Below are 24,790 nucleotides of genomic sequence, written 5' to 3' on the forward strand. Positions count from 1 at the left end.
GGTTGTTTGTGTTGTTACAACACTCCTCTTCACATTTAGACAACATACCACACTACCAACCAGCACAGAAACACACAAAAGTCATTACATCCCTCCATATAGGGTTGGCGTCGGGAAGGACATCCGGCCATAAAACTCGGTCAAATCCACATGTGCAGCACAGTTGGCACCCATCACCCTACAAGGCGTGATAAAAAGTGGTAGAAAAAGAATACAGACGTTTCAGTATTTGCTAAAATGTGGTGGTGGTGGTGGTGGTGGTGGTGGTGGTGGTGGTGATTATTATTATTATTATTATTATTATATTTTAAGTGAAAATACAACTAGGCAACCATGCTCTATATAACACTAAACAGAGCGAAAAATGGAAGGGATCCGACACTCGAAAAATGAAGGCATCTGCCAAAGAAGGGGCCACGAAGGGCGTAAAAATGAAAGACTTCTTTGGCCTCGAATGCTCTAATACCATCAGGGTCGAAAAAGAACAAGAGTTGACAGATGGACTTCAGATAGGATAGATGAAAGTAAGAAACCTGGCACAAGTAAGTGGAAGCAATGCCAGGACTCAACTGAGGGCCCCATGGTCGCCAAGGCATGCTCCCAAGTTAAGAGCCCCTGGGGCACCTTTTAGTCACCTCTTACAACAGACAGGGGATACCATGGGCGTTGTTCTTATTTGCTAAAAGGAATTTAAGGCAAATATGAAACCATGGAAGTACAGCAACTATCGTGTCAACCCTATATTTCCATTGAAGAAAAACTGGTCATTGCAATAACGTAAGCAGTTGAAACATAATATTCTCCATTTCGATGTAGTTATCGAAAGATTAAACTATCCTTCTAATTTAATGTTGATATTTTACCTTCAATGAACAAAGGCTGATAACAGTATGAGTAGGCAGCTATGTCCTTGAGCCAACCAGTAACAGAACAGCACTCACGAAGCACATCGCTCCAAATTCAAACCGATTTGATTCTTGAGAGAGGAGCGAAGAGAGATGAGTGAAAGCCAGCATGAACGCCACTATTGAAATGTATGGATTTGTTTTGCATCTCTCGGCTGCGTGCGCACGTGCGACACACACACACACACATTAGTGATGGGCAGTCTGAGACAGGGTCTTAAGACTTCTCGAGACTAGCACAAGCACCTCTTTCTCATGAGAAATGTAGAGAGATCTTGAGAGCTTTGTCTCTGCGTTGTTTGGTGAGCAGAGTGTTGTAGGCCTGCAGGTAGCAGATCCTGCGTCATGACATTCGACCTCAATTAAAAAAAATAAAGTGTATTGACCCTTATACACGAGTTATTGTGGAGTTCCCCCAACAGGTACATTGAATCTCATTGGAATCGGTTGGATGCAGGGTCTGGCCTCTCCTTGTCAGTATAACATAATTGTGAAGGATACATATTCTGGCTTTGTATGTTGTGATAAGTACACGAATGAGTAGGCTAAACACAGAAACTGATGGCTACTGTAGGTGTACATAGTTATCACTCATAATTTATCAGACCCCATATTCATATCTCTTTGACCCATGCTTGTGTTTACAGACATTATGATGATGAAGGAAATAATTCCTTACAATGTTATAGCATATTCTAATCATAATTAGGTACTTCGGTATATGACGGTGCAATGTGCAATTCTCTAATTGTATGCAGCAACTTTAAGACGATGTCTGAAACGCAGCGTAAGTCATCGACATGGGATTATTTTGAAGAGATGCCACATTGCACATTTCGCTGTGTTGTTTGTTCAAAAGAAGTAAAGTACGTCATAACAGGGAACACCTCCAGTTCAGTCTACATCACAAGAAGCTACCCTGTCGACAACAGTTGTGAGGTATCCAGGTTGGTGAATATCCTGTCTACAGTTAGTAACAAATTATACAGGGTTATTCAACTAAGATGTCCACCTCAAATAGGATGCGAACCATTTAAGATGCTAACGTTCTGTTTAACTTTCGTTGATGTTATTAAGGTGCTCATAGTTGAACGTGCAATACTTTTCCAGGCTGTTAACAAAATTTGTCAGCACACGTTTCTGTATGAGAATATTATTTCATGCAGTAACTGCTGCTGATATACTATGTGATGGTTTGTGGTTAGCCCAATTTAGGGGAAGAAAAGTATTCTCATTACAGACAAGAGACTGCAGCACATATCGCAGAGAATTAAATTTTGATTGTGCGAGCTTGCATTCGGGAGATAGTGTGTTCGAACCCCACTATAAGCAGGCCCAAGTATGGTTCTCTGTGGTTTCCCATTTCCACACTAAGCAAATGCTGGGGCTGTAGCTTAATTAAGGCTACAGCCACTTCCTTCCCAGCCTTTTCCTATCCCATTGTCACCATATGACCTATCTGTAGCAAATTGAAGAAAAAAAGTTAAACTGATTTTTTTCTGGGTATGTCTGGGTATGAATGTTTGATGCATGTTTAGGCTCTGCAATCAGAATAAATATGCCTTGGTTACATAGGAGCCTAGTGACCTCTTGATGTAGAAGATATTGAGGGAAAACTCAGGCCTCCAAAATAATTATTACACTGGGTATCTATCGATTTCAAGGTTGGAGGATAGGAAAGAGGAGACCTTAATGCTACCAGCAAATAGCTTCTTGTTGGCATTAGAGGCTAGATTGAATGCTCTGCATTTCTAACATTCTGTATTTTATACAGTCCATCTTAATTATAAATTTACCTACTTGATTAGAACGTTCTTTTTTCTTGTTTCAGTATATGTTATGTGCCCTCCGGGATTGCGTGTTAGCAATTGAGAGATCAAGACATGGCTCTTCTACTCAAGCTTTGAAGGACGGGTTTGAGAAAGAGGTCTGCAAGTATCTTCACGAACAGGTATGTCACATGAGAAACTTATGTACAACGAAGTCTGTTTACCGAAAATCAGGCCTCTTCTTTTTTCTTCTTTTCTAGCCTATTTCAAACCACTGCCGGATTTAGGCCTCTTCCATATGCTTCCATCATCTTCGGTCTTGAGCCACTTGGAACCAGCATGTTCCAGCCAACAACTTTGTCATCAAGCCATCTTTTGAGAGGTCTTCCAATGCCTCTCTTGTGTTCCCATGGTCACCAGTGAAGAATCCTAGAGGTCCACCTGTTGTCTTGTCGAGCTATGTATCCTACCCATTGCCATTTTAGTCTTGCTACTCTCTCCAGGTGTCTGTTAAATTCGTTCTTCTCCTGATGTCATCTGAACGGATCTTACCCCCAAGGCTGTTCCCTAGCATCTGTCGCTTCATGGCTCGAGTTTACTGAAGCTTGCGAGCACTTGCCTTAGTCAGGGTCATTGTTTCTAATCCGTAAGTAGTACCTGGCAGCATGCATGTACTATCAACCTTGGTCTTCAGGTTAATTGGAACATCCATGTTGGTCAGGATGAATCTTAGTTTACGGAATGCTATCCAACTCATACCTATTTTGCAAGGAATTTCTTCATTTTGGTTGTCTTTTCCAAGTTTTATCTTGTGTCCAAGATAGATGTACTCATCGACAGCTTCTATATATTGGCTTCCCATTTTAAGTGGTTGACTGTCTGGGCTTAGTATTTTCGTTTTACCTATGTTCATTTCCAAACCAGTCTTAGCAGATGCAGATTTTTAATTCTTGAATCATGTTTTCTAGCTCTTCTAGATTTTCACTTATGAGCGCAATGTTGTCGGCAAAACGCAGGTGGTTCAAATATAACCCATTGATTTTTATTCCTTTATTATCCCAATGAAGAGTTTTGAATACATCTTCCAAGGCAAGGGTAAACAGCTTTGCAGAGATTGTCACCTTGGCAAGCTCCTTTACCAACTTGGATTTTATTGGTGATGAGGTCTTCATCTGCTATAACATTGTTGATTGATCATAAATGTTTTCCAGGAGCTTTATATTCCTTGAGTTTATCATGGAATTTTTTGAAGTGCCTTCATGATTGCCCAAATCTCCACTGAGTCAAAAGCTTTTTTATAATCAATGAAGGCCAGATGAATCTTGATGTTGTAGTCATATTTTTTTTTTTTTTTTCAAGGAGAAGGTGAATAGTCTGGATGTTACAATTAATCAATCTCATTGTTTATCTGTATTGAATTTCATATCGGTCTTAAAAATCACAAATATTTATTCAAATAATCCACCTGTTCAATACATGCAATGTTCTTATAGTTAGGACTTAATCCTTATTATAACCATGTAATTGGGAGATGTTTTGCCCTCTTGCTGGGCATCATCAGCCAACATCGCACCTCATAGTCAATAATCAGGATCCTGATTATGTTCTAATATATACTTAGTTTCTGCATTGTACAGGCTTAAAAAGTCTATTTTACAAGTTCTTGTTTTGATTGTTTGAAAAATAGTACTAGATTATAAAACATCTAAGAATAACAGCTTAGCTATAATAATTGCACAACTTTATTCATGACAATAAACTAGGTCACGAGGTTTTTAACCAGATTTTCTATTTAGAAGTTAATCGAAATGAGACTGTTTCCAGTAATTTTCATATAATAAATTTCAAGCTAGAACAAAGTTTTAATCAATGGACAATCAGACCAAGAAAAACCTAAAAAGATTGTTAACATATTTTATTTCACTTAGTTAGTTTTTGTTTAGTTTTCAAGTCTTGTAGCTGCTTCCTGTCTGATTTGCTTTGCTTACCATCATTCTCTTAATTCTTTTCAGTGTTAATTTTGAGCTTTAATTTGCCCGAAGCTTTTTCCAAAATTTGTAGTAATCTGTTCATGTCCTTTTGTTTGTGCGAAAATAATAGGGATATATCCTGCAAATCTTACACTTGTGTAATCATTTCCCATTTACTTTAACCTTTTGATCAGTGAGTTTTTGGTGACACTCCCAGGCCACCAGGAGTGAGTGTTTTCTTGAAAATTGTGATCTCTTAATTTTAAGTTATTTTAATCCTCACTTTTCTCTGTTAGTAAATTTATGTAATTTACATGCACGGTACATAAATGATACCTTCAATTTAATTGAAATCAGTGGCATAGAAGATATTTTTCTCAAAATATTGAAAGGAATAGTAAAAATTGACAAAAATATTATTACTCCCTACATGTGATCAAGTTTGTACCATTTACAACACACTGACTTGATTTTACAATAGTTTCACCCATCAAATTATCTTTAGGGTATGGTACTGACCCACACAGTCAAGTTTTTCATCGTGGTCAATTTCCGTATCCTTTCCAGTACAAACAATAAACAAAACAAAACAAAGCAGTTGCCAGGAAAACATAGTCTCTATCTCTAGGTTATGCCTTGCCACTTATGTAACTTCGACTTTTCCTTCACTTCTGTATTTTCCGTAACAAATAAGTAGTACTTGTTCATTTCTGACACTATGAAGTTCATTATATTACGATCAACAAATTCTTTGGAAATAGACACTTCAGGTCTTGAATTATTGTAATTATCATTCAAATGAGGATTATCACTAACTCCTGAATTTGATGGATCAAAATGAGCAGGAAGAGTAGGAAAAAATCTGCCTACAGAACACCACTTTTTTCCTTTGGTTTGAACAGCTGACATCTTAGCCTTCTTTGCGACAGCGGAGCGCTGCACTTCGTCCTCGATTTCCGTGTTGTCGTCTTCCGAGGAATAACCAATTTCACTCTCATCGGACACAATACAATCACTATCACCATCATAAATATCAGTTTCATCATTAGACGCCTCATTAGTCAAAATATTACTTATATCTTGCGGAGCAAGCTCGCATCCTCGATTCGATCCCGCCATTACGACGTGTATTTGTTTACGATCAGAGAGTGGTTTTTCTACGGAAACCAGAGATGGGGGAAAAGATAAATAATGTGTGTTGTCAAGGAATAGTCGTGCAATGCACTCAACGGAAACGGCAATAGGAAACAGTTCCCGGGTATTGTCATAATGTTTAGCACAATCGCGTAAGAATTTAGGTAACGTAACTACGGATGCTTCGACAGAACTTCATCACAGAATATATGAGATGTGATAAAACATGGAATAATGTTCACTGAACATGTCAAACATCCCCTGAATTTGTTCTAAAAACCTGCCAGTACGATGTCGCGAAACAATTTCAAACATTCAACGTGAAACATGAATAGACGGTGGTACTGTTCAGGCGCAAACTTTGAGAATGTAAATAGACGGCAGTACTCCCGTGGGCCATGCGCAGCACTGCCGTAAATAGACAGCAGTACTGCTCATTGGGTTAATTCCTTTTACTTTCTCCTTCAAAGCAATAATGGATTCTTCACAGTACAGGGTAATAAAGGGCATTTCAGTCTTCTGCCTCTCCTTACTTTAATTGTTTGAAATAGGGGCTTCCAATTTACCATGTCGAAGACTATTTCTGGTTCAATGGATGCAACATAAGGTTTCCTGTTAAGTTCGATTCTCCTTTCAAGAATCAAGCCTAGTGATAAAATTACCTCCCTGATGCGCTTGCCAGTTCGGAAGCCAAATTGACTATCCAGATACTGCTCAACCCTTCTTTTCATTCTACATGACAATCAGCAGTATTTTTGCTCTGACCAGGGTTGTTAGTTATTACTTCTCATTCATAACTTACTGTAACAATTTCAAAAAGTAGCTGCTTCATTCCCTTATATACTGTGTATGTTTCACAAGTTCTGCAAGAATATTGTCTGTACTGGTTGCTTTATTGCCACTGAGGTTTAAGAGTGCAACATCAAACTCATCCTTGGATATTGGTAGGCCTTTTCTGTCTTTGACAACATGACTTTGTCCTTCCCAGTGGTTTTCGATGTTGTCTATATCTTCTCCACTGTATAGCTTATCAAGGTATTCTTTCCAACATTTACAGACGTTTTCACCACAAAAAGTAATTTCCCTCCTTCATCTTTAACTATGTTGCTCTTAGTTTTATGCTTTAATTGCAGTGATCTTATTTTAGCATATACTTCATCTGTTTTCCCATTCTTAATACCTTTCTCAATGTCATTACCAGGGAGGTGAGAAGATTAATGGACGGGCCCTTCACCACAGGTAGCCTGTTGAGAAAGTGGGCCCACTATGCAGGATGGGGAAGTCCTTGAGGCCACGCATATTTGGCACAACTGTGTGCTATTGAATGAGGGAGAATGCGGTTAAAACTGTTTTCTTCCTAATCAAGCACAAGGCACCTAATTATAATATACTACACTCTACACAAAATCTACACAAAACTGTACTTTTGATCAAAGTAAAGTCACTCACAGACCACAAATTGACAAGAACAAGCAATGCAATTACAGTCCAACTGTGAGCATTACTGTCCTTTGACTGCACAACTTTGGTGAAATGTTGTCCAAATTTTATTCCCTGGATCTTTTCATTTTGCACTCTGAATAAGTGTCTTAATCGAACACCTGAAATATCAGTAAGCTGAATAGTGCACTCATTTGTAATTAAACTTTTTTATTTCAAGTCATTTCCTTTTTCATCCTAGCATTCCTTCTTCGTAAATTTTTAATGATCGTTCTTGCACATCTCAATGAAGCCCTCATTTTCCTAATTATCAATTTCAATTTCTCTTCTTTCTTTTGACACTATGCATGGTCAACGTTTTCTCCATTTTCCTCGTCCGAGGATTGAACACCCTGAATAAACAAACGAGAATACTATTAGTTAAATTGGGGACTACCAAACTACAGTATGATAGGATTATTTGTGTTCAAAGATCTTCCTGTAATAGAATAGGAAATGTTCTCACCTTTTGTACCTGAGCAGTATTAATGGTGCTGATAGCCCCCTTCGATTCCATATTACTTGGTTCGAGCGTGGGAACATCCCTTGATTGTGGTTCCTTCCCTTTCTGCAAACCATTATTATTTGGAATGTCATCCAAATGGAACAATAAAGCATATCAGCCACTATCTTAATTTAAGTCCTTAAGCACTGGTGGCTGTAAGTAGGTGGGATAGGCAGGGAATACATTCGGGAAGGCATTCTCTTTTAGTCTTGGCCCAGATAAGTATGTAGACTACCATTAATTTGGTCATACCTAAAGTGCTCCATACAAATAACACTATGAACACCAGGTATCCAATTTCTCTTAGCTGCCTTCATCCACAGGGCCCGACGGTCTGGGTTCTTAGGGAATCTACACCCCTCCATATTTTAAAACAATGACGTTCTGGCCATGAAAAAATAAACATGTGTGTAGGATTTATATATAGGCCCTACTAGCCTATTAGAAGGAATACTTATCAATGAAAAGCAATGCTGGGCTTTCTGTTCCTACCACTTCTATTGTTGCACTCATACACAGAACAAAGACCCTTGATAAACAGGTACATTACGCAACTTGGCACAGGTAACTCATTGGGTGAATACAAACTTACGACAAGCAACTAGCTCACACTGCTCCCCAGCTGGCCGTGGTGCAGAACAATATGACTGCCGCTTGAAAGTAGTAGTCCCGTTTGACCTGGCTAAGGGCCACTCCATTACTGTTCTCACCTCCTCGGTCAGTACCTATGTCTTTCATCCATTTACCTTTATCTTGATGACATTTAAGTGTGATAAGATTCTTAGTTTTTCTGTACTTCTCCAAATTACCTTCTTTTCTCATCTTGTTCCTCATGTGAATGAGCTCAAGGATTTGTTGAGTCATCCACAGTTTCCAGTTCACTTGTGACATTTCGGTTTTCTTGTAACCAGAACTTCACTTGCTGTTTTTTCTGTACCTTCCTTCATTTCTTTCCATTTTCTAGTTTAATTTGTTTTATCCTTACTGTATCTCTTACAGTTTTCTCTTTCAGTTACTCTAGACACCATTTGGATAGAAGCGATTTTGCCAATTTCTTGAAACTAATTTTGCACTTTGCTTCGACCAACACATGATTATTGTCACCATTAGAACCTGGGTAGCTTTGACTGGATTTAACGTGGTTTTGCTAACTCCATTTTACTAATATACAGGATGTTCCATTTATCTTGAGTACACCCAAAAACTCTGTACTGGAGCTCCAAATGAAAAGGTGTTTCATATAAAAGTTGTATAACTGGAAGGGGGAAATAATACTCTTGGGGAGTTAGCCTTGTAGCATTACTTACTGGTGAGATGTGAATACTCACATAAGTTTTTTAAATAGCACTATGTGGTTATTGGTCAGGAGATTACTGAAGCTTGTCAAGACCTATTCAGAGATGTATCATATTGTATATATTTCATAACATGACCATTAAATACAACACAGAAAGTGAGATCTGTTTAGCCACTTTGGTAGTGCCATGCATCTCCTGGCACTTTCTACATTAATCTTCTTTTTATCATCTGTCTGTCATTTACATGATATGTGATCATCATAGTTTGTTTACATTTTCCATGGAGGATGATAGCAAATCCATTACTCCCTTACTGTTCTCATTCACTATGTATAAAACTGGTGTTGTCTGATACAAATTCTGTTACCCTTCCATTTTGTTTCACATGTACATAAAATATCTATGTCTGCATCACCATAGCACCTTAAATTTTTCTCTAATTTCCCTGGCTTCATCATGTTTTCACATTCCAGATGCCAATACTGAATGCTCCATTGAGTTTGTTATTGCAAGGGTTTCTCTGAGAGACCTAGCTGTTCTTTCCTCTTCTGCCAGATCTTGGCTTTCACGTACTATGTTTTATTAGTTACGTTGCGTACCACTTCCATGGTTGCATATCTTGGGAAATAGCTTCATATAGTGGTTTCCCTATTGCGATCTACATGTTTTGATAACAGTCAACCATAACATGGGCACAAATGCACAAGCTGCCCACTCTGGATCAGACTCTCACAGCTATGGATTCCAGCAACACTGCTGAGGACCCATTGTCCTCTGAGGAAATTCCCCTGCCCAAAGCTGTTCACCTACAGTGCGTTGTTAGGGTACTTAACCGACACTTGTATTTCGGTGTTGGATTGCTGGCTGCATGGTCTACTCCATCCCATGGCAGGATTACTCCTGGCTAGCCAAGGACCTGTTAAGTATGTACAAAGATAGCAAGCATCTTAGTGTCATAGAAAGAATGTTACTGTAAGAAAGAGGTTTTCTGAAATTTCTCATACTTGTAATATTATTGGCCACAAGGAATATCATCTTACTGAGTGAGTTGGCCATGTGCTTATGGTCACGTAGCTGTGAACTTGCATTTGGAAGATGGTCAGTTGGAATCTCATCGTCGGCAGCCCTGAAGATGGTTTTCCATGGTTTCCCATTTTCATACCAGTATCTTAATTAAGGCCACAGCTGCTATAGGTCCCGCAAGAAGAGCTTGCCAAAGAAAGCTGCGCAGAACATCGGCAGTGTTCGGCTGGGCTCGGTAGTAGCACTGCACGCCCCCCTCACTTCGCTAAATCGCCTTACTGCCAGCAGTTGTTAATGAACCGTCTGTGCTGGCGGTCTGACCAGCTGAACTGTGACCAGCGTTCGAGTGAAATCTCAGCACGTATATGTAATGCCCTATTGTAGTTATAACTAGAGCCAGGACACATTACCCTATAGCAGGGTTGGTAAACCTATGACACGCGAACACGACTTCTGTGGCACGTCAGACCACATATTTTAATGTTTTTAACATGTAATAAATAGGTCGAAAATCTAGCAACGTAGCACATTTTAACATTACGCTTTAATAAATTATATCCAGTTAATTCTATGGTCATATTTAAACAAAAAGCAAACTATATCTTATTCTTCAAATTTACCTGTTTTTAAAATGCAATTTTTAATACAAAATAAAGTAATAAAACATTCAGTCGAATGGATTTGCATGTTATGCAATCTAATACCTAATTGAAGTCAAATGAGGGGTTTCATGATGAGTTGAAAATAACCGATGGCACACTAGACAGTAAAAAGTAATACACAAGACCTTAAATAGCACGCTAGTTGGTAAAGGTTTGCCATCGCTGCCCTATAGCATAATGATATTGTTGGACATGTAGAATCAGAAACATTGAATGAAATAACAATAATAACAATAATAAACAAAGAGATTAAGAATTATGTGATCGTAAAATAGCAGTTAACTTACCCAATGGCTTGTTCTACTCCGCATCTTCTGAAAGAGGTTGAAAGCTGCTTATATCGCCTTCACTGTCATCCGCGCTATCACTAACGCTCTCTCCGTCACTGTCACTATCGTCCTCCAGATTAATGATTATGCTGTCTGATACTTCATCCATTATGTGATCGCTCGCAATGTACTTATTCTCAGTGTCGATTACGTGCCTACATCGACTCGACCATTCTTCTGCCCCAATTGACGCAATTCCTTCCATCAGCAATGTTCTTGCATTATCGAGTCTGAAAGTAACATTCCTTTGTGCTACATAATCTTCAACTTGAGCCCAAATCATTTCGATTGGGTTCAAGTCTGGATGGTATGGCGGTAGACGCAAAATCGTATGCCCATATGTAGCAAGTAGTCTGTCGATTTGATATGACATATAGCGTGATTTATGGGATTTAATCAAAGCGTACAGTTGGGGTTTTATCATCTCTAAAGAAAACGGAATACCCTTATCAGTCAACCAATCCTGCATAACTCTTTTTCTGGATGATGATGTGGGTGCACGCTCACATTGGACATTATGGTACGAGGCATTATCAATCACGACTACAGAGTTGGGTGGCAAATTAGGAATTAATTTCTCTGTCAGATATTTCTCGTAGTTTCTATAGTTCATCTCATCGTGATAATCCCCTGTTGTTTGGTTGGATTTGAAAACCAACAAAGCATTTGGAACGAAACCTGCATCTGAACCGGCATGTACCACTATTAATCGTTGCCCTTTCGAGATAGGTGACTTCAGTCCATGAAGAGTACTGTCGCTCCAAGCACTTGACTTAGTGTGCGAACTATGCAAATATGTCTCATCAGTGTAAAGAATAGGCCTACCCTCTTGTCGGTACCGCTTTATGCTTTGTATGTACTGCACACGTAGGAGCCTTATGTCAGGCTTCTCCATAAGTATTCTACGCATGTCTTCTGTCTTCCTCCATCGAAAACCTAGGCCTCGAACTATCTTGCTTAGTGTTCTTACGCAACCTTTAAACTGTATATCCTCAACCAGTTTCTTACGGATCTTTTCAAGCGTTGGTCTCTCGCCTTTGGTATTGTGAAAATTGTGAATCGTGCGCCTAACCACACATTTCTCAAAATCGTCTAATTCACACTTCTTGACAGACTTCGGTCTTCTCTTTCCAGGCATAGAAAATTAATCCACTTCACCCCTTTCGATCTTCTTTGCATTTCGTATTACATTCCGCACGGACCTTTCCGACACACCCGTTGCTTCGGCCACTTTCTTTTGAATAGCACATAAGTTTCCAGTGGGGTGGGTTTCGTTTTTCATGAATTTATATACATTATAAATAACTTCTCTAGTTTGACTGTGTAAAGTTTTAGCACTCCCTAATTTAGAATGAAACGGGGGCATCGCTACGTACACTGAATATTAGACTACAAAAAATTCACTTTCAGCTACAAAATATAAATAAAATATTAATAATACAAGCACACGCTTCTTGCTTCTTTTCAATACACGCTTGATAAAGAGCTGTACGCTGTGCCTCTCAGTGAGCGGTTGAGTAACAATGAGCCCGGTAATCAGCATTCGGGTGACACACAGGAGCCCCGCAGCTTAAACTTCGCCAACAGATATTGGTCTCTGCGCACGTTTAGAGTTTCGGCAAGCTCTTGTTGCGGGACCTATACCTCCCAATCCAAAGTATTATTAATGGGTTTAGCATGCATTGTAGGAGACGGTTTGGTGTAAGATTCAACATTATTACATGTTGACATGATATAGACTTTTGGGCATATGCCATGTCAAGAAAATAAGGTGAAATTCTGTATGTTTCGCAGAGAACATTGTTCTGCGTCTTCAGAAGAAAATCTTGATTGTTCACGAGAAAGGCTTCTCAAACAATGAGGTTTGAATTTAGATGTTATAGTAGAAGTCGAAGTCGTACCTGGTACAAGGGCTTGTGAATTTAATTGAAGGTTGTTGCTGATTTAGGTGGTTTAGAATACTGTAGATGAACTTTCTCAGGACCTTCTGTCCAGACCTTGTTCGCTAAAGTGCCGGTTGATTCTGTCATATCTCTCATTGAACATCTGTTCTCTGAGGAGCTATTTTACCACTGCATGACTTCCAGCTATTTCTTGAGAGGTGGGAATTTTTACAAACAGACGGACGGAGTGGCTATGGAAGTCCACTTTTGCCCGTAGGGGCTTTGTTTATGGAGCATTTTGAGGAGGAGGCCATTACTTTGGTGCCCATCAAACTTATGATTTGGAGGCAGTATGTTGATGATATATTTGTGGTCTGGACAGAAGGTCCTGAGAAACTTCATCTATTTCTAAACTACCTAAATCAGCAACATCCTTCAATTAAATTCACTATGGAGATGGAGTCGGACGGATGCTTACCTTTCTTATATGCTCTACTAAGAAAGAAACTGGACAGCTCCTTAGGACGTACCGTCTGTCGTAAGCCTACCCGCACAAATCGCTATCTTCATGCAGATTCTCACCACCATCCAACACAAAAACAAGGCATTCTGACGACGCACACCAAGAGGACGAGACAAATTTGTGAGCCATCAACTATCCAGGTGGAGGTAATGGTTACAGCGATTTGCAGATTCATAGACCCCTGCATCCCTGAGAAACAACTAAGCAAAAGTGACAGAAGGAAGAAGTGAAGGGAACTGCCTACCTGCCTTACATTCACAACACCTTGGATCGAATTGCCAAGGACCTCCGCAAACGCAATATAAAAACTGTGTTTGGCACAATCACTAAAATTGCTCACAGTCTGGGAAAGACCAATGACAAATTGTCCTCACTTTTACATCCTGGGTGTAACCGTAGAGGGACAAGACAATAACGGTTACACATAATAATAATAAACATAATAATAATAATGATAATAATATGAAATAAAATATGAATATAGGAATAGTTGTAAATAATGCAGTGGCAGTGTATTCATATCAGAACATAGAAACGTGATGAGTAACTTTCGATACACAATATTAAATCAAATACAAGGGAACACTTATAGGCCTAAAAATGACAACTAAGAAAGGATGGTGGAACGTGCGGGAAGCCCTACAAGGTCCATGGAACATATGACGTTATGGGGGAGAAAAGACTTACAATAATACACCCAACAGACAAATAATTATTAAGGAAATGAACATACAATTATAAATGAATAAATAAATGAACTGCAGATTAACTGATACTTGAGATACAAAACAAAAGATGTGTAAGTGAAACAATTAAGGTCTTCGATCACGAACAAACTTTGACATAGAGATTCAGAATTTACAGAATGAAGGGAGGCAACCTCGAACGAAACAAAATTAATTACACTATTCGAGAAAGTGTTACCGTTACTTACAATTAAAACTAGATTTAGAAAAGGTTTGCCTCTGAAAACAACACGTTGCGGACTAGCATAATCGCTAAGTCATATAAATGCTCTATTTTGGAAAATGTGGAAAACTAGGGGAAATTCCGGCACACGAGATGAACTTCTACATAATTACGGAATTTACATTAAGTGGGAATAGTCCCAAACATATGAATGCATTTAAATAGCATAAGGCTAAAATGCGCTTACCTTTGGCGGCTGACGACCCATTGATCTTCTTCATAGTCTATTTCTTCATATGCCTAAATATGTAATAATTTTTAAATAAGAAAGCTTCATACAATAATTTGCTTTGCATAAACACTTCAGTTCTTTAAATGTTTTTGTTTATCCAAAATGATGACAAGATAAAATTTACATAATATTACATAATAAGGACTTCTGTTGCTTCACTGATTTCTGCTCACCAACGGCCACACTGGGGTATACAAAATTCCCTGTACTTCAAGTAAAGTATACCTTGGCCAAACATGCTAGTCCATTGATACTCATATCAAGGAACATGAACGAAATATTAGTCTCAACTGGCCAGACAAATCAGCAATAGCTGAGCATGCTCTATCGTCGGGTCATGATGTCGTGTTCCAAGATGCTCGAGCACTTACCCACACTAGACACTGTCTCCTTTTCTACCATCAAGTTAATTTGCCCCAGACTTCTCAGCCGCTCTCAGGCGCGCTCAGTTCGAACTATGAAAAATAATGCCTTAAAAATATATACACCCTGGATTTTGATGGTTAGCATATAACTAATATGGACGCGGTGAGGTCAACTAAAAGCTGTAAATAAAGCAAGGCAAAGCATGACATCAGTTTCGAGGAAAATATGTGTTTATTAAAAATTAACCAAAAAAAAAAAAGACAAAAAGCAAAAAAATTTCAAAATGATCAGACTCAGAATTATTCTCTCAGCTTGATAAAGTCCATCTTGAGAATCAAATATCATACAAATATACATTTGTATGCCAACACACATACTTAACATTACAAAGCAAAATTCTTGAATTTCATTAATTTTAACACATTGGTTAGCATGTTCGCACCACGCTCCTGACTTTGTGTTTTGTTAATTCTTTCAACTGTAGATGAATACTTTTCCCCTTTCCTGCACACTTGACATTGCAGGGGGTGTCCCTAACCTTATATGAACACGCTGAGTGGTAAAACATCCTACGCACAAAAAATATACACCTCAGACATGAGCACAACACATGCACACGCCTCATGCCTTTCAAATGAGGAACGCGTCCTCTTACTCATAATCACAAAAAATATCACATGTCCTAAAGTTGCCTAAAACTGATACAAATATAAATGACATCATCTAACATTCACTTGCACGAAAGAAAACAAGACTGCGCTGGTCACAAATCAAAGCACTCGCCGCTCGTTGAGTTAAACTTTAATAATAAAGTGGCCAACTCCGTAATAATACCATTACTTGAAAGTAAGAAATTGCCACATATACAATCGATCATGTCTGAACATCTGAAAGTTGCTGAAATATCTCACCCTTCAACTCAAGAAACTCACATTAATAATAATAATAATAATAATAATAATAATAAATCTACAGAAAATTGATTCTAAATATTCGGAACTTGCAGTACGAAACTGCGTTCGAGGAACCCGTGAATCAATCGCTAATTTACACTCATCTTGATATTCAAATAATCGTGAAGATGACGCTACGAAAATTTGTGGATCCAGACTCCACCATCTCACGCATTCTCATTCACACATCATGCAATAAATCCTAGGAAACGCGATGGCGTTTTGTTGACTTATTGCTGCCTGCCTTTGGGATAGCCGGCTCCCCGTTGTGTTAACCAGCAATATCGAATGTGATGCCTTCAGAATAGAACTGGGTCAGTCCTTGGGTCTCCATCCTGGCGTAGAAATGTGATTTCGTTGTCTCCGTTGCTGCTTCTGCTTCTGGAAGTTGTCTAAAACATCCCCTCATTCACGGTGTAGAAAACTGGGTCAAGATTAACCTGCCAGTTACAGGAATACTACTGCCGGGGTAATTTCTACTGACTGAAAAACCAGTTCCCATGCAGCTGTGGAACAACTCTTGTTATCTAACCCGTGTCTAGGTCAAATATTTCCCATTTAAATGCTGGACTGGAAATGGTGAAGTTTATGTCCTCGAAAAATCTATTTAAACGGGCATGCTACTATGCATTGAAATGATTATCTGAAACTGTTCTTTCCCCTCTGGAAATTAAAAGATAAATGCCATTTTCCCAAAGTTAATCTTGAATAGAATTAAATGCAGTCTGATTGTCTTCATCAAAAGTTACACAATTCCCCAGACGATCAAGGTACATAAGTCCTGACCCGCACTCACGTAAATAATACTTCTTCTCACGACGTTACCTGCACAGAATCTTGCCGAATAAAGGGTAGCTAGCCCACACGCTAGTTGCTTTTATCAATTCGTCATCTCAGATGCCGTTGTATGCTCGGTTGGGGCCATCACTTACATAGACCCATGCCTAGCCAAAATGACTGTGATGCTATCATAACATTGGTTCAACACATCGCGTACCTGACGCTTACTTCAAGCGTATCTTGCAAGCTTCTTTAGCCTCTCACCGGGCTTCCCAAATGTTTTCCGTTGGTCCTGGCCATTGGAGTTCCATTGTTTCCTTGTTCTGCTTCCGTGTACGTCATGTCGAAATGCCTCCTTTTAAACATAGCTGGCGAGCAAATAGACCTGGGCTCCAATCTTCCCCTAGAAATTGCGCCATGTACTGAAGAATGTAGATGTTCCCTGCTAGTTACCAAGACTCAATAAAAATGAAATATTCTCTGTACATTCAAATAAATGACTGATTAATTAAATGAGCACTTCAATTAGGGCTCAACACTACAGGTGCAGGATTATATGAGAAACTGTGGAAATACGTAGAAATCCTAACAATTTCAACAGGGACACTGGCTATCAATTAATACGTGGTTGCCAACCATTAAGGATTTACATAGGTATTTCTTCCATGTCCCTTCCTTATTGTTATTTCGTTTCAATGTTTCCCAAATTCGTACGTTCCTCATCATCAGATGTTTCATTCCAGGCTTGTGTCAGTGTCATATCTTCATATGTGTGTACACCTGTTATGTTATGTGACCCTGTCAGACTTGATTCTGATAGTTCTATCAGCTTCCGCTTCGAACGCTAGTGCTGTACAGCGTCCATTGAGCCATCTGTTGACGAATGAACGTACCACTTCCACTTCTATTATAATGTCTAAATTCAAACCTCGTTGTTTGAGAAGCCTTTCTCGTGAACAGTTGAGATTTTCTTCTGAAGACGCAGAGCAGAGTTCTCTGCAAAACTTAAAGAATTTCACCGTATTTTCTTGACACGGTATAAGCCCAAAAGTCTATATCATGTCAACATCTAATAATGTCAAATCTTAAAATCAACAGACATAAAATGAAATTTATTTCAAGGAGTGTCTCAGACCCAACAATATTACTGAATTCTCACCTCAGCAGCTGAGGGTTAATGTCGTACTAACACATCAAAGGTTTTCGGCGATGGAAGAATGGGAAAAGTATAGGATTGGGAAGGTAGCAGCTGTGGCCTTAACCCTTCATGACTCAGGTGGGGTGTGTAACGCCCCAAAGGTTTTATTTTTAGTCGCTGCCGATATAATGTTTAGGCTTTACTTTCGTGTAGCCCTGTATGTTCAAGTTGAGTTAGAAGGAAGCTTACCGGGCAAGTTGGCCGTGCGGTTAGGGTCGCACAGCTGTGAGCTTGCATCCAGGAGATAGTGGGTTCGAACCCCCACTGTCGGCAGCCCTGAAGATGGTTTTCCGTGGTTTCCCATTTTCACACCAGGCAAATGCTGGGGCTGTACATTAATTAAGGCCATAGCCGCTTCCTTCCCACTCCTAGGCCTTTCCTGTCCCATCGTCGCCGTAAGAATTATCTGTGTCGGTGCGACGTAAAGCAAATAGAAAAACAAAAGTTCGGAGTTAATATCTATTATTGCATCTGATGTGTCATTTATATTAACGTGGCAGTAAATTTGGAGGTCGTCGGCAAAGAGGATGTGTATTAATATTTTATTTTACAGGAGATGTCATTAATATAGAGGACAAACAAAAGGTGACCAAGAACAGAATCTTGTTGGGTTCCTGCATTCTGGAGCCGTCACTGAGAAGAAATATCTTGTACTATAACACGTTGCATACAGTCTGTAAGATATGCGGTGAAAAATTTTAAAGCAACATTACCGAAAAACGATTTGAGCTTCATCAGTAATGTCTGGATGTTTATCATGTCAAAAGCACTGCTGAAGTCAAGGCGTGTGAGCATTGTCACTTGTCATTCGTCCATTGCTTGTCTGATGTCCTCAGTCACTTTGAGTAAGGCAGTTGCTGTGCTGGGACCCTTCTTGAAGCCAGATTGAAACGGGTCAAGAAGAGAGTGAGCATGAAGGTATTCCAGTATTTGCGCATGTACCAACCATTCTAACGCTTTGGAGAGGGCAGGGAGAATCAAAATGGGATGGTAATCTGATAGGAATTTTGAACCTGGGTTTTTAGGAAGTGGAATTACATTGGCGTACTTCCAAATTGTCAGTAATGTGCCATTTCTGAGACAGTAATTAAAAATGTGTGTGAGAATGGGTAGAATAGTGCCAGTGATATTATGTATGAAAGTAATAGGAATTTCGACACCATTTGCTTTGGATTTAATAGAATACAAGACTTTCTTAACTTCATTAGTGCTGACGATACGAATGGCAAAGCAGGGGCGATTTTGTGGGACAGGTGCCGGGACGTTATTTACGTGTGGTCTGTTTAGTGGATTAGACTGAGCTCTGTCTTCCGTGAAATACTTATTTAAATTGTGTAGAGGAATGTCAGGTACCTGAAGCTGTTCATGTGTTTTTCCTATCCCCATGGCTCGGAGATGCCTCCAGGCACTAGCCGTATTTAGGTTGCTTGCTGATTCCCGAACATATTTAAATTTAAGATTACGGATGATTTGTTTAGTTTTATTCCTAATTATTCTATATTGTCAATAGTCATTTGGGTCCTGAGTACGTTTCTTAAGTTGGTAAAGAGCATCACGTTGAGACATATTTTTAACTGCAGAGGTTAGCCATGGATTAGGTTTGTGGGATATTCTTACCTGTCTTTTTGGTGCATGTTTGTTGTATAGATTATGTATTAATGAATTAAATGTATTTATTTTCGCATCAATGTCTGTCAGATTTAAAATGCTATTCCATGGAAGATTGTAGGCATCGTGTCTTAATTCATACATGTCAATATCTTTCATTTTCCTGCACGTTATATACCTAGGTTTATATTTTGGAACGCGAAGTGAGTAGGCAAGAAATATAAGATCGTGGGTCGACACGGCGGGAACTGAAATTTGTCCGTGGGTTACCACTTCCTCGGGGTTGTTCGTCACTTTGAGATCTATTAAGGCGTGGGAAATGATGTTGGCAGTACGTACATAGTTAGTATTGCCAGAGGGAAGGATAGTCAAGTCACATGAGGAAAACAAGTCTTCTAATTTCTTAGTATCGTATTTCTTCATAAGTAGATTTGTATTCAAGTCCCCTAATATAATGATATGTTGACAGGCTGGTAGCAAGTTAAGTAGGTGTGTTTCAAACTCAGTCAAGTAAGATACTTTAGGTGGTCGGTAATCCACTCCAAAAAGTTTTTTCTGTCCACTAGCAACTACTTCAACAAACATAAACTGCGTGCTCGGTAATTCACCAGTTGATGAGGTACAAATGACACGGCTCTTCAGGTCATCTCTACAGTAGAGAACAATACCTCCTCGCCTCTTATTTATACGATCATGGCGATAGAGGTTATAGCCGTCAAGGTGAACCATGTTGTTTGGAATTGATGGTGATAACCAGTTTTCACTAATACTTATCAAATGGATAAAAAAAATTTAAATATAGCCTGAATTTTGTCAATGTGTGCGGGCAAACTTAGGCTGTTCAAGTGACAACACTGGAGAGTATGAGGATATAGTGAAAGTTCTTATTTCAAAAGGTTGCCAGCGTCTATAGTATGTGCATGTTCTGGGAAGGAGTGAGGGGTGTGCTATTCTTAGAGAGCTCATTGTCATGAGGTAATACTGTAGCTACCTGACTAACGGGCATACTTTGAGACAAAAAAATATCTTACCTGGCTTTTCTGAAGAAAGGGACTGCTGACTGGTTAAGGCACCCCCTCCCCCCCCCCACACACACACACACAAAATATCATCATTTAGTGGGCACATCACAATGGTCATACGAAGGTTATGCCGAAAGTTTTTAGCGGCGCGTAAACCGTAATTCTGAGGACAGTGGGATTATTTTCATTTGAAAGAGCGATGTTTTTCGACCTTGGAACGTGCACACGCAACCCCTCCTAGCGGTAGTTCCTCCTCAGCGATTGAAGAAAGCACAGGCAGTGCTGAGTCCGACACGGTGCAAGATGGATCTGTCGCGTCGTGATTTTCGAGCAATGATTTTTTTATGATTATAAAAAGAAATTAAGTGCTGAAGAATGCCATTCTTCTTTGCTGTGCGTTTTTGGTGAGGCTGCCCCCTCTAGAGCCACAGTTGAAATTTTTTTTCGCGAGTTTTGAAGGGGTCGTCAGTCAATTGAAGATCAACCTCGTCCCGGTCACCCAGCAACAGCTGTGACTCAAGAAAACATTGATGCTGTGAGGGAAATAATCAAAGCAGATCCACATCTTACATTTTGTGACATTGAAGGGACCTTAAATATTGGGTCAAGAGCAGCCCAGACCATCGTTCACGATTATTTAGGCCTTACCAAGAGATGTGCCTGTCGGGTGCCACATTCCCTGACAGAAAGCCAAAAAGGAGGAGAGAGTGGACTGGTGTCATTTCATGGTAGAAAAATTCAATAGAGAGCAGTCCGAAAACACCTACAATATCGTCACAGGTGATGAAACATGGGTTTACCATTATGACCCTGAAACGAAGAGACAGTCTTCTGTGTGGTGCTTTCCAGGGGAGGAACCACCCACAAAATTTTGACGAAGTCGGAGCTCCGGAAAGAAGATGGTGGCAACTTTTTTACGAAAATGGGGCATCTCCCCTCTGTGACCTTGGACACACATCGTACAGTCAATGCTGAATGGTATGTGAATGCCTGTCTTCCCAAAGTCCTCGCCATTTTGAGGTCACAGCACCCAAAGTCCAAGAGTGGGCACCTTCTGCTGCATCACGACAATGCATCTGCACACAGGGCTGCCAGAACAATGGACTTTTTGGAAAGGAAAAAAGTGTGAGTGTTACCTCATCCCCCTTATTCACCTGACCTGGCCCCATGTGACTTATTTCTGTTCCCTAAGACCAAGGGAAAAAATAACGTGGGCAGCGGTTTTCATCAGATGAAGAGGCCATTGCAGCGTATGAGAGTGCACTAAGTGACATCCCAAAAGAAGCTTGGACTGAAACGTTTTCTAAGTGGTTTCAGAGAATGGAAAAATGTATACGTGCTAATGGAGAGTATTTTGAAAAGTTGCAATTGTTGTTTCGCAAATAAAAATTTTTTCTCACACTCTGCTAAAAACTTTCGGCATAGCCCTCGTGTCACTCCGATAGTTCACCTAACCGCCTCATATGTAAATTCAGTTAATTAGGTGAGCTAATGTGGAGGTTTTTCCCGTCTTCTAAACAAACGATAATGCGGCCGTCCTGCGTCGAAACCCGCCACATACCCCAGAAGTCCCAAGCTTTATACGCAATACTTCCTTTCCTTGTGGACGTCAGAGATTCGGTAATTAATAATTTGGTACTTTTAAGAGCTCGCTTGGTGCGCCAGATGCGGTCTCTTTCATGGTAACTGAGGAATTTAATGATGATCAGCCTATTTCCTGCGGACACCACCTCAGCTGCTTTCCTCTTCATACGGAACCTTCTTTAAAAATAAACGCGCAATTTACAGTTGTGGGGGGGGGGGGGGTTGAAAAAGGAGTTGAATTCTTTTTATGAGGATACTTATATCTCAAAAACTGAAGATGTTACAGACTTGAAAGCTGGTATTAGGAATCTCCTTTAAAAATAAACACTTCTTCTGTTTTCGAAAAATCCACTTAAGGTGTGTTGAAAGAATTGAAAAATTAGTTGACTTATTTGCATGAGGATACTTATATCTAAAAAAAATTAAAGATATTACAGACGTGGAAATAAGTATTTGGAATCTCCTTTAAAAATAAAGAAAAGTTTTTTTGTTTTTTTAAGACTTGAGAGATGACTGTTTCTCGCATGTACAGTTCTATGTTGTACGGTCTAAAAATCTTTGTCATTTTACTTGTACTTTATTCGAAGGTAGATAACTTCATACCTATTCTCCTTCACTTGATTGACCAATAACTCTATTAATTTCCTTTGTCCCTCCCTTTCTAAGAATCTTTATTACTGTCCAGGAAGTATTCCCTGCCATTTGACCTGGACTTTCCAGATTACTGAAATCTTCCCTTGACTACTTCTTGGATTCAACAATTTTTTTTTTTGTTCTCTGTTTCTTTCACCTACTTACAATTTCCTTGTCTGCATCAGTCCTTGGTTTGAGTCATTTCTGATGTACCCTCTTTTTACATTTAAAAGCTGCTCTTACTTCTTCATTCCACCAAGATGTTCGCTTTTCCCCATCTTTAAACACAGTTTTTCCTAGGTGTTCCCTTGCTGTTTCTACGACACCATCCCTATATGCCACTCATTCTCTTTCTATATCCTGAACCTGCTTACTGTCCATTGTTTGGAACTTTTCACATATATCCATGTACTTCTAATTTCCTCATCCTGGAGATTTTGTACCCTTATTCGTCTGCTGATAGCTCTCACTTTCTCTATAATAGGCCTAGAGATACATTGTTCACTGCATATCAGATAGTGGTCCACACATTCCTAACAGATTTCCCACCGAGCTCGATAGCTGCAGTCGCTTAAGTGCGGCCAGTATCCAGTATTCGGGAGATAGTAGGTTCGAACCCCACTGTCGGCAGCCCTGAAAATGGTTTTCCGTGGTTTCCCATTTTCACAACAGGCAAATGCTGGGGCTGTACCTTAATTAGGGCCACGGCCGCTTCCTCCCCACTCCTAGCCCTTTCCTGTCCCATCGTCGCCGTAAGACCTATCTGTGTCGGTGCGACGTAAAACAACTAGCAAAAAAAAAGAGAAAAAGGCGACGTAAAACAACTAGCAAAAAAAAAACAACAAAAAAACCAGATTTCCTGAATTCAATGTTTGTTAAGGTTTAGTCTGTTATGGATCTGGTGTCTCCCTATTAGAATCCATATATTCCCCACATTTACCAATCACCTTTCCATATCCTTCAGTTCTGTTTCCAACTCTTGCATTGAAATCGCCCATTAGCACTATCCAATCTGTGCTCTTGACCCTGACTACCTTCTCACTCAGTGCTTCCTAAAATGTCAACTTTCTCCTCATCTGCACACTCACATGGTCAATAGACTGAGACATTTCTCATCCTAATCCATCCAACTGACAAATCTACTTATATAATTCACTCATTTACATGCCTAACAGAAACTGTGTTGCGTGTAATAGTATTCCTGATGAACAGTCCTACCCCACAACTTGCCCTTCCCTTTTTACATCCATCAAGATCACAGATTAAACTTCATAGGGTCCACCTTTTCAGTACAGTAATAATGTTGTCTAGATGTAATTACAACATTCTAAATTAATTCAGGACTAGTTTCGACACATTTTTGCGTCATCCTCAGCTGTACAAAGAACTTGGAAAACAGGCAATTATATAAATCTCGTGATAAATATTAACCTATTTACATCAGATAAAAACCTTATGATGTCTACATTAAAACAACGGCACATGATAAAACCTTTGAATTGTAATGTTTAACTATTATTTCTTTTCCAGCAAGTTGAAGACTTACGACTCAAACTGTTCATTGCTCATTGTACTTCATTTGCACTACATTCAGTCTACGGCCGTTTGGGGTGAGCCTCATAAACACTTATATTATTGAGTAGGGCCTTATAACTTTCCGCCTAGAATTATTATTAGCATTTTTTATTATTCACAGGTTCCACATTTGAACTGGGAAATGCAGTTCCTGTTTAAATCTTAAGGATCTTTTTATATGTTTCCACCTCAAAGGCCTTTAGACATAGAAGAATATAATCAAACTCGAATCTTATTCAGAGGATTTTAAGGAGACTCCATGTGAGAAACGCAGTTTAAGAACTATAATTGCATTAATGTACAAAGTGTTTTAAAATACAAGCTATTTTATTATGGCAGATTGCAAACCAAATATTTTGAACTCAGTACTGTATGTCCACAAGAACATAA

General features: G+C 39.4%; 1 protein-coding gene across 3 annotated transcripts in view; it reads left to right on the top strand.

Moving 5' to 3' along the window:
* SWIP (strumpellin and WASH-interacting protein) overlaps positions 1 to 24,790 on the top strand; it is a 412,754-nt gene that overhangs the window by 93,642 nt on the left and 294,322 nt on the right. For all 3 annotated transcript variants that reach the window (XM_067141154.2, XM_067141155.2, XM_067141156.2), the window contains one exon: positions 2,737 to 2,856. In XM_067141154.2, the coding sequence (XP_066997255.2) occupies positions 2,737 to 2,856 (120 nt within the window). The remainder of the gene's footprint in view (positions 1 to 2,736; positions 2,857 to 24,790) is intronic.

Source organism: Anabrus simplex, chromosome 2 (genome assembly GCF_040414725.1).
Source record: "Anabrus simplex isolate iqAnaSimp1 chromosome 2, ASM4041472v1, whole genome shotgun sequence".
Lineage (NCBI taxonomy): Eukaryota > Metazoa > Arthropoda > Insecta > Orthoptera > Tettigoniidae > Anabrus > Anabrus simplex.